The sequence below is a fragment of the Leptonychotes weddellii genome, chromosome 5 (assembly GCF_054177405.1).
Source record: "Leptonychotes weddellii isolate Sample4059 chromosome 5, ASM5417740v2, whole genome shotgun sequence".
NCBI lineage: Eukaryota > Metazoa > Chordata > Mammalia > Carnivora > Phocidae > Leptonychotes > Leptonychotes weddellii.
In genome coordinates this window covers 120,654,296-120,669,682 of record NC_138373.1, presented here as the reverse complement: position 1 = coordinate 120,669,682, position 15,387 = coordinate 120,654,296, and the positions used below count along the sequence as shown (strand labels likewise).

The 15,387-nt window shown below is 36.7% G+C and overlaps 1 protein-coding gene across 1 annotated transcript; it reads right to left on the bottom strand.

The window, feature by feature from the left end:
• Positions 1-3,457: 3,457 nt before the first annotated feature.
• ATXN7L3B (ataxin 7 like 3B) lies at positions 3,458-7,182 on the bottom strand. Its single transcript, XM_031039260.2, has one exon. The coding sequence runs from the start codon at positions 6,839-6,841 to the stop codon at positions 6,548-6,550; it is 294 nt and encodes a 97-aa protein (XP_030895120.1). The 5' UTR covers positions 6,842-7,182; the 3' UTR covers positions 3,458-6,547.
• Between the last annotated feature and the right edge of the window lie 8,205 nt (positions 7,183-15,387).

The window sequence follows — 15,387 nt, the reverse complement described above, 5'->3', positions numbered from 1 at the left end:
TCATATCTTTTTTGCCATTTGGATTTCTTCAAGTGAGCTGTTCTTTTACTTTGTCCATTTGTCAACTGTATAATTATTCTGTTAATAATCTTTATCAGTGGGGCGCCTGGGTGGCTCAGTGGGTTAAGCGGCTGCCTTCGGCTCAGGTCATGATCCCAGGGTCCTGGGACTGAGCCTCAGGTCAGGCTCCCTGCTTCTCCCACTCCCTTTCCTGCTCCCCCTGCTTGTGCTCTCTCTGTCAAATAAATAAAATCTTTAAAAAATGGTAATAATCCTTATCAGTCATAAGAACTACAGCACTTCTACTAGCATGTCATAGCATTTTGTTGCTGTTTTTTGTAGTATGACAGGCACAGAAAGTTTTACATTTATGATAATGGTCCAGTATGTCAATCTTTTATTTTGGTGCTTTTACTTAAGAAATTTTCCCTTGCCTACAATTATATACATACACTACTATATTTCCCTAGAAAGGTTCGATGTTCTACTTTTCCATAGTAAGTCTTAAATCCACATGATAGTTTTTGTAGGTTTTAATATTTATTTATGGGTAATCCATGTCAGAACAATATATTGGTTTATAAGCCACTGATTTTAATACATCAGGATTTGGATTTAGTCATGGATCAGAATACCATTAATGTGTTTTTCCATTTAATTCTGAACTCTCTATTCCATTTTGTTTCTGCACCAAAACCAAACTATATAAAATATTGTCAAAAAGATCTTGTCTATTCTTGCACCTTGCTTTCATATAAATGTTAAGATTAGCTTGTCAAGTTTCACAAAAATATGTTTGGATTTTAATCAAGATTACTTCCAATTCATTTATTTGGATTGATGATAATGAACTTCCAATCTATGAACATCCTATCACTTTCCATTTATCTGGGTTTCTTCAATATGCCAGAAAAAAATTTTATCATCTTCTCCATAAAACCTTATACCTCTCTTATCATATTAATTCATAAGACTATCATAATTTTTGTTACATTATAAATGTAATGTTTTAAAATTTCTATTACTCTGATTTTGGATATTGATCTTAATATTCAGCAACTTTACTGTATTCTATCATTACTTCCAGTTGTATGTTCACAGATTCTATAAAATTATCCATTTGGATATCATCTGAGAATGAGAAGCTTCTTCCAATTCCTGCTTTTAACGAGAATGCTTCCAAGTATTCACCATTAAACAAAGCAATTGTAGATTTTTAATACATTATTTTATGAAACTTTTTTAGCCCTTGTTTTTATTGACTAATAAGTATTTTTTAAAATCAATAATTGGTATTGAACTTTAAAACTATTTTTTCTGTTTCTATTGAAATTTTCACATGGCTTTTCTCCAATGGTGATGATTTTCTGAGTCAAAATCTTTCTTTCCTGGGATTAACCTAACTTGTTGATAATGTTTATTTTTGATATTTTAATGGAGTTGGGGTTTGCCAACATCTTCGTTTTCTTCATCTATCTTCATAATACACTTAGCTTACAATCATTTGTATTTTGTGTATTGTCTATAAAATTCTAAGTGTCTAGTGTTTTTGTGTGTATATCTGGGTAGAGATGGGATTAGTTTAAGTTCTAGATGTATTCATTTATTAAAGACAAAAATTCCTTGGAGTTATATTTTTAAATGTTTTTCATTTTTTCAATTCATTGCCTTTAAGTTTTCACTAGCATCTCAATTTTTTCATTCTGCTTTAACTGTTATTTTGTCTTTTAGTCCTTTCATTTATTAGTTTAAAAATTCTATTGCTTCAACAAAAAGCACTGGCCTAGATCAGAATTCTACTTTTACTTCTATTGCTTCTGTATTTGTTTTTGAACTATGAGTAAATCCCTGCTGTTGAACATATTTTGTCATCTCTAAAATGAATTTAATATTTCCTTTTCAGCTCACATATGTCCAATGAGGCTCAAGTAACATGACTGAAAACGTTTTAAAAAACATTTTGAAAAAAATCTGGGGAAAAAAAGCCACCCAAGGATTTACAGGTTTATCTGCAGTATCTTTTTGAACAAATGCATCACTTGTAACAAACGTTACTGTCCAAAGCATCACTGGCATCTTTTGGAACATGAATGAGAATTAAACAGCTTGCATCCTCCACAGCAGACTGAAACTTCTAGTCTGATGTTACAAGTTTTATCTCTAGCTGATCTGAGAACCAGAAATTCACTAACCATGGTAACTATTTTGAAGACTAATATGAAAGGGCATTTAATAAAGTATAAATGGTGTGCTTTTAGCACATTAATATATTCTCTTCATTTTATAAAAGATTTTAAAAAATTATAAAAACACTTTAAAGTACCTCAGGTCCCAATGGAAGGTGCTACTAAATTATTACTGTGTGCGAAGAAAGCTCTTCCTGAATCCTTAACTACAGAGCATACTTTATTTTGGGGGTCTTTATATTTGTCAACATCAAGTAACAATTAATTAGGTTCCTGACCTCATGCTACATGCTGTAGTTAAAATGCAGTATCCAGGGAGTTAAGAGGTATGCAATTTTTTTCTTTTTAAATATACAAATTACATTAGTTAGAAAACATGAAAAGAAAGTCTTAAAAGTCCTGCAGTCCAATGGACCCAGTAAAGCATTGAGATCTTGCAAATACCTCATTTCAGAAAACTAGGTTAGCACCAAATAAATTAATTCAAATCTAAACATACAAAATACCATACAAAAGTATTTGCTGCAGTGGCATTTAAATGTTAGGTGACTCAATACCATGGTACAGGTCTGTAACATCCCTGAGGTATTGTACTGAGATGGTTTTTCTGCTGGCCCCATTCCTATGATAATTTTTATTCATCTAAGTATTACTTCCAATTTGGGACTATTTCTTTAATGAACTAGAACATTTGGCAAATAAGTGATTTTGAACAGGACTAAGGAACACATACAATTTCTAAGGGAAGTGCTCCAGCTCTGGATTAGGAAGAGAAAGGAATAAAAATTCTCAGAATTACTCTAAGACAAACTGAAAGATCTAAAGAGTTGGGGTAAAAGAATAATGAAAAGTACTGGGAAAAAATTACCTTTAGAAAAGTCGACTCATTTTCTGCTATGAATCTTTTGTCTTTTTTTGAATCATTTGTCTTTTGAGAACAAGGATATTAGCCTGAAAAAGTGGTAAAAATGTATATATTAAGGTATCTTGAGTTCCACTTAAAGAGAAGTAGCTTTCACATTGGACTTAGTGACAGGCCTGAATTATATTTATTTTACCACCTAGTTTATTTTTCACTGGATCTTGCAGAAAGCTAAATTTGTAGGACTAGATGGAGAAATAAAGTTGGGCAAAGTTCCTCTACTTTGATAAAACTCCCATTCAGGAGAAAGTGACTAGGGTTCAACAGCAATTCAACATTTATTTTACTATGTCAATACCTGAAAAACATGTACAATCTTAAAAGATGAACATACAGAGTCTAAATAAGGTCATTTTTTAAAATTTTATTAGTACTGTTTACCAATGGGAAGATGCAGTTTATTTACACCAGCAGCCATAGGGGCAAGGGGAATACACAGTTAGTTAGCAATCTGTATAGGATGGACTACTTATGCAAAAATAATAATCTCCAAAACAAAGAACAGTGGTGAGCTTCACTACACTTCCCCAATGATCCCAGCATGCGATAATGCCAGGCAATGGCCCCTGGACATGCGGTGGTGGGAACTAATGTATGGAAGAAAAAGCCACAAACCACAAAAATTTGTAAAGAATCCCTTCCCCCCATACACACACACACACTCAAGATACATAATAGAATTACAGGGTGATCAATATACTTAATTGAGTAAGGAAGGGAGGATAGGAATTCTGCTGTTAGAGGGAAGATAGGTAGGGAAAGGGAGAGTTCCTAACCACTGTCAACTATATGGTAGGGAGAATTCACTCCCCAGAAAAGAAAGGAGTTAGTTTGTCCCCTCAGGGCACCTGTTGGAGCTAGCCCACCTCATACCCATCCAGGACAGGCCTAGGGCTATTGCCCTAATAATGGGAGGGCAAAAAAACAAAAACAATAACCAAGAGGGAGGTAATATGAACCAAGTTATTCAAAATTACTTTCCACTTCTTCCTCCTGTAACCAAGAGAATGACCAGAAAGGAAACAATAATGTCATAATCAGAGCTCCCTCTCTGAAGAAGAGTGGACCATGACCTTACCTTCAACCTGTTTCCCAGACATTATCTGGAAGTAGGCCAGAGTTTCACTTAGACCCTCCTTTCCCTCTGCATCCCCTTAGAAGGAGATGTCTATAAAGTCAAAGGCAGATAACCCAATATTGTTTTAGCTCTTCCCAAGCTTTAACTTTCTAAAAAGCACAATTCTTGAAGACCAATCTGTAACTATACCTCAACACTGACCAGGACAATTCTAGGGGGAGAATGCAGTAATAGACAGTCCTGAGGCCCTATCACTATGGTTCACTTAATGTCTATATGTAACAAAAATCAGCCCATACAGTCCAAACAGTTCCTTCTGGGATAAGGAAGGATACATGCACAGCAAGGGTTAGAGAAAATAGATCAGGACCCACTCCATCCCTGTGTGTGTCAGTCAGCCTTTACTGGTCTTCTGCTTAGGTCCTAAGAGGCAGTATCCAAATGGAGGTGGGAAGATGTAACTCCTTATGAAGTAGGACACAGCAGGAAGGCATCTAGCAAGGCAGCCCTATAGGAAAATGCTTAGGCATGACACTGCCTTTCATACACAAAAAATTATGTTCTCTCCCCATCTTAATCCCAACAGAGGAACCCACCAGAAAGATTCTTCTCTGGATCTCCTAAAAGAAAAAGGAAAAAAAAAAACAAATCCCAAGAAAAAAAAAAAACTTAAAAGAAGCCAAGGAAAGCGAAACTGGGCAGGCTTAAGAAGCAGGAGCATCAAGAGAGATGAATTGAAACTGGTCAGTGTGAAAGCAGGGTAGCAGGCAGCACCTGGGGTCGTGAGCTGCACCAGATAGGCAGTGGAGCAGGGGACAGTAGGAACATGGGGCCAAGCCAGACAGATGAGGCTGGGCCCCTTACTGGGGCACAGAATGAGGTAAGAAAACATTTCAAATAAAGCAGCACCGTTCCCGCTCACTTTGGGGTTCTCACCCCTCTACACTTCATAAACCCTCGATCAGGGAGTAAAGTGGAGGGTAGTTTTGATATGTGGCTCACATTTCCCATCCTTGCCTATCCCATTCCCTGACTCCTGACAACAAAAAGACAGCTCTTGTTGTCAAGAATGTCCAAAAGGGACTGAATGGAAGGGGCTGCCCCTCCTGAGGGGCAGAGGTGGTGACAGTCTAGATATTCACTAGAACAGAGCTTTGACTGCCCAACCCAAGAACAGGGGCATTCAATAGGATACTGTAGTCAGATGAGAGACGACCCAGTCTTGCTCCTTGGCTCCTAGTACTAACCCATTAACATAGAGGGCAGCTGGAAGAGGTCCCCTCTGGCCTCAGCTTTCAAATCAGTCTCCTGCACAGCCATTATGCTCTTCTATAATTCAGGCCTAACCCTGGCATAGGAGGCAGGTAGTGACCTGGCATAATGACCAAGTCAGACACATGGACTGGCTAGGTAACTAGTAACTCAGAGTAAGAAAATGACTGCCCCACCAAACTGTTGTTCACAGCATAATACATCCAGGTATGAATCTTGCAGTTTAAGAGATCGTGCATAGTTGCAGAGGCCCCTGCTACCTCCTTAAGGGATCATAACTAAATCCTCAGCCTGCCTGGATAACCAAGTTGTCCATTTAATAAGCCTATGCCACCGGGTGGGGTGCAAGACAAAGGGCTCTGTTCAGCAAAAGGTTAGCCCTTGTCCCCAAGTCCGTTCAAGTCACTGTAATGCTGGACCTTTGGGAAACTGGTAGCTTTGACCTTTTCTTCTTGTTGGAGCCAAGATCACAGAGCTTCCCCTACCAGATTCAGTTGTAATTCTTTTTCTTGGTTTTCCCAAATTGGAACTGTTAATATCCAGATCTCATACCTGACTTTCATTTGTCTTGGAGAAATCCAAATCAGAGGCTCAGAGATCAGAGGAGCAGTCCCACTGAGGCCCAACGATTAAGGCCTGACCATCAGCTATGTCCAAACTGTCAGTTATCCAGAAAGCCCTTGACATCAGGCAGACAGAAAGGCTGAGGAACCAAAGGATTTATACACTGGGCACACAGCTGCTCACCTGTGCACTGGGGACAGTACAGGGATCTTGTGCACTTCGCTGGTGTAGAGATCAACCTGCATGGTACGGTGCACAGGATGCACAGCTCCTCCTGCCCAGGGTTTCAAAGCTGATTCCAGGTAATATACTTATAAAAGGATCCGAATTCCTAAATTCTCCACTTTGGGTTTTTAAAGGCTAGGATGTTCAATGAGAATTGGGACTTTGATTTCTTTTTTTTTTTTCTTTCTTTCTTTCTTTTTTCTTTTTTTTTCTTTTTTTACTTAGATACCTAACTTCTCCAAACCACAGGACCGGTCTATGTTATTGTCCTGGTCACTCTCTGACTCTCTCATGTTGCAGCTACTGGAATTCTGGGGGTGAGCGTTGCAGCTGCTGATCAGGCCCATTCCCAGATTCTCCAGGAAGGGAGCAAAGCGGGAGGCGGCATGCTCCTTTATCTTCCACTGGCTGAATGCCAAAATCCTTCACGCTACCAGTTTCTGCGAACTCCAGGTAGAAGTAGCCACACTTGACTGCCCGGTGCACCTCAAAGCAGAAGCCCAAACAAGAATCCTCTATTAGGTCTACGTATATCTCCTGAGCGATGGCCTCTAGCTTGTTAGTATCCAGGTTAGCCAACGAAATTTCCTCCATTTTAATTTGTAAACGACTGTGGAGAGGGCGCTCGTATTACTCACAGCAGCACCGGCAGCAACACGACGGGCTCCTGGGGCCGCGCCTAGGCCTAGAAGCCTGTCAGGGCCGCGTCCTCAGGCGGCGGGGGCGGCGGCGTCCGCGGTGCACAGGCAGAAGAGCAGCAGCAGCCAGCGGCGACTGCTCCGGAACCCCAAGTGCTTCAGCTTCTTCTGGCGTCTCCCGGGGTCTGGGACTTTGAGCTCGGGCTGGCCCGGGACTCGCCGCCGAACGGTCTCCGCGCCTCAGCCAGCACCCCCGGCCTCTTCCGCTCCCAGGTCCGGGCTCAGCCCCGCCTCCCGACTTCCGCTCCTCAGCCCGCCTGCGCACTGGCTCCGCGCAGACTCCCGGTGCTTCTCCCTCCGCGCAGCTTCCTGGGAATCCTCGCAATTTATGAATACTGTTGGGACGAACTAAACGGAGCTGACTTTCATTATCTCTAACGTAAAAGAATTGCAAAGATGCTATTTTATCTTGTTTTGTTTGTAGGTTTAAACATTCACTAATGAATTCAGCACACATGCTTAGTTGACTCCCTCAGGAAGATGACGAATAATGCCGTGCACATTTGTGGTATGATCCAAAATACGATTTTAGGAACAGTTCTCCGGATACGTTTGAAAAATTTGACTTATATAATTGACTTGTAATCATTTATACTACTGCCGCACTTGTCATTTAAATCCACTAGATGGTGCAAGGAAACAAATTACAATATAGTTTATCTTTCAGTCTTTAAGATTTTTTTTTTAATGAAGAACTAGACACTGAAGACATAATTCACATATATTGATCCCATGAACCTAAGGCGTTTATCTCATTTATAAGTCCATTAAGTCCGTGTGATCATAAGTAGTCATCATTTACATCTCTAAAATAACGCAAAGAGAAATTTATACGTACATTCTCTGTTAGGGAAGAAATGTGAAATGTTAAATACACTGGGAAATAAAGGAAGCTTTTCCTAAAATTATGCAGCATGAGTGTGAGACTAGATCCTGTCTACCTGAGTTTAAATCCTAGATCCAACATTTAGCAGTTCCGTATTTCTTTTTCTGAATAAAGCTAGTCTCTATTTCATGGTTAAGATTAAATAATTTTGTAAAATATCCTCATGTGACAGCGCCTTACATGTAAGCAAGCATTCAGTAAATGTCAGCTATTTTAATCATATTAGTTTTGGACCAGAATATATTATAATAAAAACACTATAGTATTTCCTTCACTTTTTGCTAGTTTTTTGGTCCCTGCCACCACCGCTGAAATAGAGTAGCCTCTTGTTTTTTTATAATTTATCAAAAAATAGCTGTAACTAAAGAAAGAAATGTAAAAAATATGTTATCTCTCTGATTCTATAATTTCTTTTCCAGATTAAAGGAAAATATAGACATACATTTTTCCAGGCAGATACAAATAAGTATTTTCTAGTATTATGATTATCAGAACACTCTTATTTAGTTTTATAATTCATTCTTATTATCTCCCTTCATATTTTTATGAGTAGAGGGTTAAGTACAAGTTAAACTTATTTGGTGAATGAGTAATTAACCAGTAGTTGTACCCATCCAAATTTTCTTTCTTTTTTTTTTTTTTAAAGATCTTATTTATTTGAGAGAGAGAGTGTGTGAGAGAGAGAGCATGAGCGGTGGGGAGGGGTAGAAAGAGAAGGAGAAGCAGACTCCTCACTGAGCAGGGAGCCTGAGATGTGGGACTTGATCCCAGGACCCTGTGATCATAAACTGAGTGTGATCATAAACTGAGTGGAAGGCAGACTGAGCCACCCAGGGGCCCTCCTATCCAAACGTTCTGATTATGTATTTTATCATCTTAAAAATCACAAATTGGCAGATATAAAGGATTTTGAAAGCCTAGGCTATTTAAGATTCATAATGATAATTTTTTTATATATAAGGGAGAATTTTTTTCCACTAGAGCCTTTGTATAATTTATATGTTCTCCATTCAAAAATTGGTATCATATTTTGACATAAATTGGAATCTGCATATAGCCATATGCTAAGCCATAAAATATAATGATTAAGTGCACAAGCTCTTGAGTCTGACTGCCTCCTACCAGTTACTATTTGTGTGAACTTGCCCTATCTACTTAACTTTTGTAGATCTGTTTTCTTATTGCAGTGACAGTTCTCATCACAAAGGTTTGTTGTGAGATTTAAACATGACAATGAATATAAAAGTCTTCACAAAGTATCTAACAAATAGTATAAAATATTATATATATGCTATTGTGGTATGTTTGGTTAGGGAAGAAAATACAGATGTAAATAGAATTGCTTCCACTCACTCCTTCTCTCTCACATCTTCTGCAAATCTAATTTAAAGCAATGCTTTGGGGCACCTGGGTGGCTCAGTCGTTAAGCGTCTGCCTTCTGTTCAGGTCAGGATCCCAGAGTCCTGGGATGGAGCCCCGCATAGCATGGGGCTCCCTGCTCTGCAGGAAGCCTGCTTCTCCCTCTCCCACTCCCCCTGCTTGTGTTCCTTCTCTCGCTGTATCTCTCTCTGTCAAATAAATAAAATCTTTAAAAGAAAAATAAAATACAGCAATGCTTCTCAAACCTTAATGTGCATATAAAACATTCAGAGATTCTTTTAAAATGCAGATTATGGTTCTGTAGGTCTCAAGTAGGGCCTGGGTTTCTGCATTTCTAACATACTTTGATGCTGCTGGTTCACGGACCACATTGAGTAGCAAGGAATTAAAAGAGCTCTATAGTAGACAAGTTTTTTCATGGTGACTGGCTCCCATATAATTTGTTCTGGTGAAATTATCATGAGAACCTTTGCATATTTGATTTTAACAGAAGAGAATAAGAGATTGTTTCTTAGACCCTAAAATCCTCTTTATATTGTGAGAGTTGGAACTGAAATCCTCAATTGATTTAATGAAGGGTCATCAATAAAATTTACTTCAAGATATATACAAACAGATCATCATATTAACTGAAATTCAAATAATCAGGACCATAGCTAGGTTTAGAGTTCCTGTCAATATTTTATCATATTTATTCTTAGAATAGGAACACTATCATGTCATTGAAAATTTGCTTTGATGTTCATCATCACCTTATCTCTCTTCTACTTATTTCATTTAACTAGATTGCCTTACTTCTTATTGAAATGTACTGAAAGTCGTTATGTTAAATCAATGCCATGCCACAAAAAGAAGTTAGAAGGAACTCCTTAGCTTTATTGCAATTAATAAGGTTGAAGATATTTAAGCCTTTGGTATAAAAATGAAATAAAATAAAATAGATACTCTCAGTTAAACTATCTTTTCAATACAAAGCAAGTAATGGGGATTCATAAATAAGTGATCTTCAAAGAATATGTACATCATATAAGCTTAAAATATTTAGTGTACAAATTAGGTAAATATAAGGAATTTATTGTGAAATTTTGTCTTTGATTATTTTCTTCCCATTCAATTATAATATATGCACTGAGAGATCCGCTCTTTCAAAGAGGAATATATTTTAAATTGTTATCTAATGGTTTTTACTAAAGACCGAAAATCTATAAAACAACCGTTTTTTTTTTAACAGTTACACATTTTTTGTGTTCACATAAAATGGAAAAGTGAGATAGCGGAGTGCATCAGGGATAAACCTGGGAGCCAAAAGACTTTGGTTGCTGTCCTATTTCTGCCACTAATTTATCAGGTGACTTTGGGCAAGAAGGTGAATTCACATTTGTAAAAACAGCGGGACTCATGTTTTCTGAATGTTTCTTTTAAAACTAAATTTCCATGAATTGAAGAATCTGAGAAAATCGGTTTCTTCAAGTTAAGGGTCATGTAAATTCTTATATATTGGCCTGCAAAGTTCCTGCAACTTTGCAAAGTTCCTCAACTGGGTGACTGAGGGTTTTCTTATTACAGAACAATCTGCTCTACTACCCAGGGCATCTTGAAGCACCTTTAGGGTTAGGAAAATTATTCATCTACCGAATATCAGCTGGGTGTTGTAATTATCTTGCCTAATATCTGAAGGTGTTATTTGTAGATGTTTATTTTTAGTTGAAAATTTTCATTTCTGTAATGATTTGACCCCTGTGAAATTCACTTTTACTTTAAAATATTCATTAAAATTTTACTCGTTTTTCTTTACTTACCCAGGTATTTAAAAAATAAGTGAATAGTAAATCAGAGAGGGAGGCACCATTTGGCCATATGGTCTTCTTACTTTCATTGGACCATGATTTATGTCAGAAATAAGCTATGTAGTATTATGCCTTCTTGTCAGTAGTTTGCTAAGAAAAATGTAGGTGTGTCACAACTCAACAGTAAACACATGTCCTCCCAGGCATGGCCAGCTTGAAGTTTCAAATTCATTCTCTGCCGAAATCCATTTTTCAGGATTTGCATTTAAAAACTGATTATCATGCTTTGCGTGAGATTCTGAGATGCCACAATTTGATATTAGATAAGGGTGTCATGCTAAAATTGCAATGTCTAAAATAAATTTACGATTTTAATCTGCCCTACTAAACTGTGAAGTCAAGGTGACTTCGTGAATTTTGGCATTTATGACAACTCTGGCTTATCATCTTCTAAAGAGAGAGACACTGTAATCCTGAGCTAACTATAGTTAGTAAGTAGTGTAGTATACTAATAAAAATTTTAGTACTTAGCATAATATAGTCTTTTTTAAACAGCTGATCTTTCTATATATCAATTGTTCAGAACCAGTTCGATCTATAGAAGGACTCCAGAGGCTCTCTGGAATTATTCCCATATATTTGTATGTATAGAAATATGTTTTAAAAAACATTTTAAAAGTATTTATGACACTGCCTTGTAGGTTATAAGTTATTTCCTTAAAAAAAAAAAAGGACCCTCCCTGCATGAGAGAGTACATGGTAGTGCAGAGAAAGATAGATTCACCTTATATATGGACAAAAGGAAGGGTCCAGAAAAATGTAAACTTGAACACAGAAAATAATTTCTGATTAGATGATATGGATGTGGCAAGAATTAACAAAGACTTTTGAAAATGCTTATTTTAAAGAAATTTTGAATTTACAGAAGAATTGCAAGAATATTACAAATAACTTCTATATATCTTCTCTTCACCCAAATTTACTTAACATTTTGCCACTTCTACACTCTTTCTCCCTCCCCTCTCTCTCTCCCTTCCCCGCTGGAATTTCCTTATCACAAACTAATCTGAATTGTTGTTTTTCCTAATCTGTTGGATAGTAGATTATAGACATACCCTATAACTTCTAAATATTTCTGTGTATGTAGCCATAAGAACAGACATTTTCTTATATCACCACAATACGATGATCAAATTTAGGATTTTGAGTAGTTTAGGAATTGACTAATACTATTATCTAATATATGATCCATATTAAAATATTGCCAAGTGTCTTAATAAGACATTTTTTTCTAGCATTTTTTTTTTTCCTGGAGCCAATTCAGGATTACATGTTGCATTTACTTGCTGTGTAGTCTCTTTTAATCTGGAAGAGTTACATAGCAGAAAAATTTGAAAATAAAACAATGATGTACATAAGTTCGAAGACATTCAATCTCAATCTAATAAAAATATTTTTAAAGACATGCAATTTCTCTAATTAAAGCCTTAATTATGGTAAAGATTTATCTTAGCAGATCAGGCAGGATCTTGCTGCAGCAATGTTGCTTGAAAATGAAGATGATTCTACTAGAGTAAGTTTACAATGCCGACAACTTTTCTTTGGACACAAATGCCTTTTGGAACTTCTATTATGTTAGTTTTTAAACATATTTAATACAGTAATATTGATTCCTTTTCCTCCCCTGCTAACCCATGTACTTTAGGAGAGCTTGATCTTGCTAATTCTAGTTTTGCCAAGCGCAATACTTTTTAGAAATATAACCCTCAACTTTTTTTTTTTTTTAAGATTTTATTTATTTACTTGAGAGAGTGAGTGAGAGAGAGCAAAAGCTGGTGCGGGTTGGGGAGAGAAGGAGAGGGAGAGGAAGACTCCCCGCTGAGCAGGGAACCTGATTTAGGGCTCCATCCCAGGACCCTGGGATCATGACTGGAGCCAAAGGCAGATGCTTAACCGACTGAGCCACCCAGGCGCCCCTAATCCTCAAGGTTTCTATCATGACATGGAAACTACTCGTTGAACCTGTCCTGGTTAGGAAAACATGCCTTTCAGTTGCTAGTACACGTTAGAGTAAACCAGGAACAGCTGAACATAGGACTCACTGAGAAAAATCCATGGCATTTTTTTACTTAACCAGTATAATAGAAAAAGGAGGAAACCAAAATAATAAGTTCAGGTCTGATAAAGAAACAAAGGCCAGAGATGTTAAATGAATTGTCCAACTAATTGGTGGCAGAATTAGGACATCAGAGCTTCTGACTCCTAATTTTCTCTGTTACCCAATGTCTCCAATATTTACTTTTGTATTGCAAAACCATCAGTAATGACTATTTCCTATAATGCATTTTGTAAAACCACTTTTAGAGTTGGCATTAATATGTATTGCATCAAAATCTTACTGCCAATGTAGCATTTACTAATGGCCAAAGACATATAATATAGCTTAAGCATTCTCTCTGCTTATCCATAAGGTGCTAAAATATGGATACTATTTGTTATTAATAAAATGAAGCTCTACACTTTTACACAATGTACGCTTTAATTTTTTTAATTTTAATTTTTTAAATTTTTTGAAGCTCTAGCCTCAAAAGGAACATTTTTCAGATTAGCAAGTGATGCATTCCACAGAGAGATCATAAACTTAATTTAGAAATATATTTTGAGGATTTTAGGGGAAGGGAGGGAAAAATGAAGCAAGATGAAACCAGAGAGGGAGACAAACCATAAGAGACTCTTAATCTCAGGAAACAAACTGAGGGTTGCTGAAGTGGAGGGGAGTGGGAGGGATGGGGTGGCTGGGGAGGGTATGTGCTATGGTGAGCACTGTGAATTGTGTAAGACTGATGAATCACAGACCTGTACCCCTGAAACAAATAATACATTGTATGTTAATTAAAAATAAATAAAGAAATAAAAGAAACATATTTTGAGAGAGTTTTAAGAATCAAATCTTCAGATTAACATAACGATAAAAAAATTAAAAAAAAAAGAATCAAATCTTCATATAACAGTTCTTACTGCCTAAAAAGTATTAGAGGTTTTCACCAAATTGGTTTTAAATTCTTCAGTGCAAAATTAAGTTTCTTTCACTGTTTCTAGTTTTGTTTTTCCACAGTTCTTTGCATTCAAGTTATAAAGAAGTTTTCATATAATTAATTGAACGTACTTTTTTTCTAATTTGAGGAGTGTCCATTAGGTTTGTTTTTGTTTGTCTTCTCCCATCAAGAGCTGTCTCATATTTTCTTAAGTCAAGCTGTTATATTGGTGGGTGGGATGCTTTTACTTCTTCTGTTCCACAGACTGGCATCTGGCAATTGCCACCAAGTGAGAAATTAATTTTCTTGTGAAAATCTTGGTAAATGTAAACGTAAGAGCAAATTTAGGCAGTAATGTGAGGGTATCTCCAAATCTTTTACAGATTAATTACATTTTTTTTTAAATTAAAGTAACCCTAGTTTTCCTTTCTGGACTTAACCTCATATTGTATTACCTCTTCTTTTCCTTCATTTATCTGAAACTGCTTTTTGATTTTCAATTCTCGAAGGAATTTTTGACCCTTGATTTGTCCCCATTCTCAGAGATTATTAGTTGCCTTCTAGCCTCACTTTTTAAATATTTCCTAAAACATCATTCTTATATTATCTTACCCCAATTTTACCGATTTTCACTTTTTATTAACATCAACATCTACTTTTGCCACTCATTTATTTTTTAGCCAGTCCCCACTGCTATTAAATTTTAGTCAACATAGCCCTCAAACATTTTTCTCATTTCCTGACTTGTGTGGTTCTTACTTGTTCCAGGTGTCTAGATCTTGTATTTCATAGAAAAATACAAACATAGATAAGGGTACCATCACTGGCATTTATCACAATGACACATACATAAGAGATCCATAATACCTAATATATCATCAGGATCTACTACCAAATTTTAGAATTAAATTTTATTTTTGAATATCACCAACTACTAACAAAATTGGTATTTCATAACTTATGTATTTTTCTGAGGACTCCTCACAGAACAAAGTGAAAATTTAATTATTTTAAAATAGAATGAAGTTCATACTATCTTATGGATTCACTGGACATATCTTTAAATCTAAGCTACATTATAGGATCTTGGTGATCTTACTTTTTCTATATCTTGAAAAATTTTTCTATTTCATCATTAGAAGAACTGTTTCATCAATAATTATCAATTATTTTTAAAAGGCAAAAATAGGGCACCTGGGTGGCTCAGTAGGTTGAGCGACTGCCTTCGGCTCAGGTCATGATCCTGGAGTCCCGGGATCGAGTCCCGCATCGGGCCCCCTGCTCGGCAGGGAGTCTGCTTCGTCCTCTGACCCTATCCCCTCTCATGTGCTCTCTATCTCATTCTCTCTCTCAA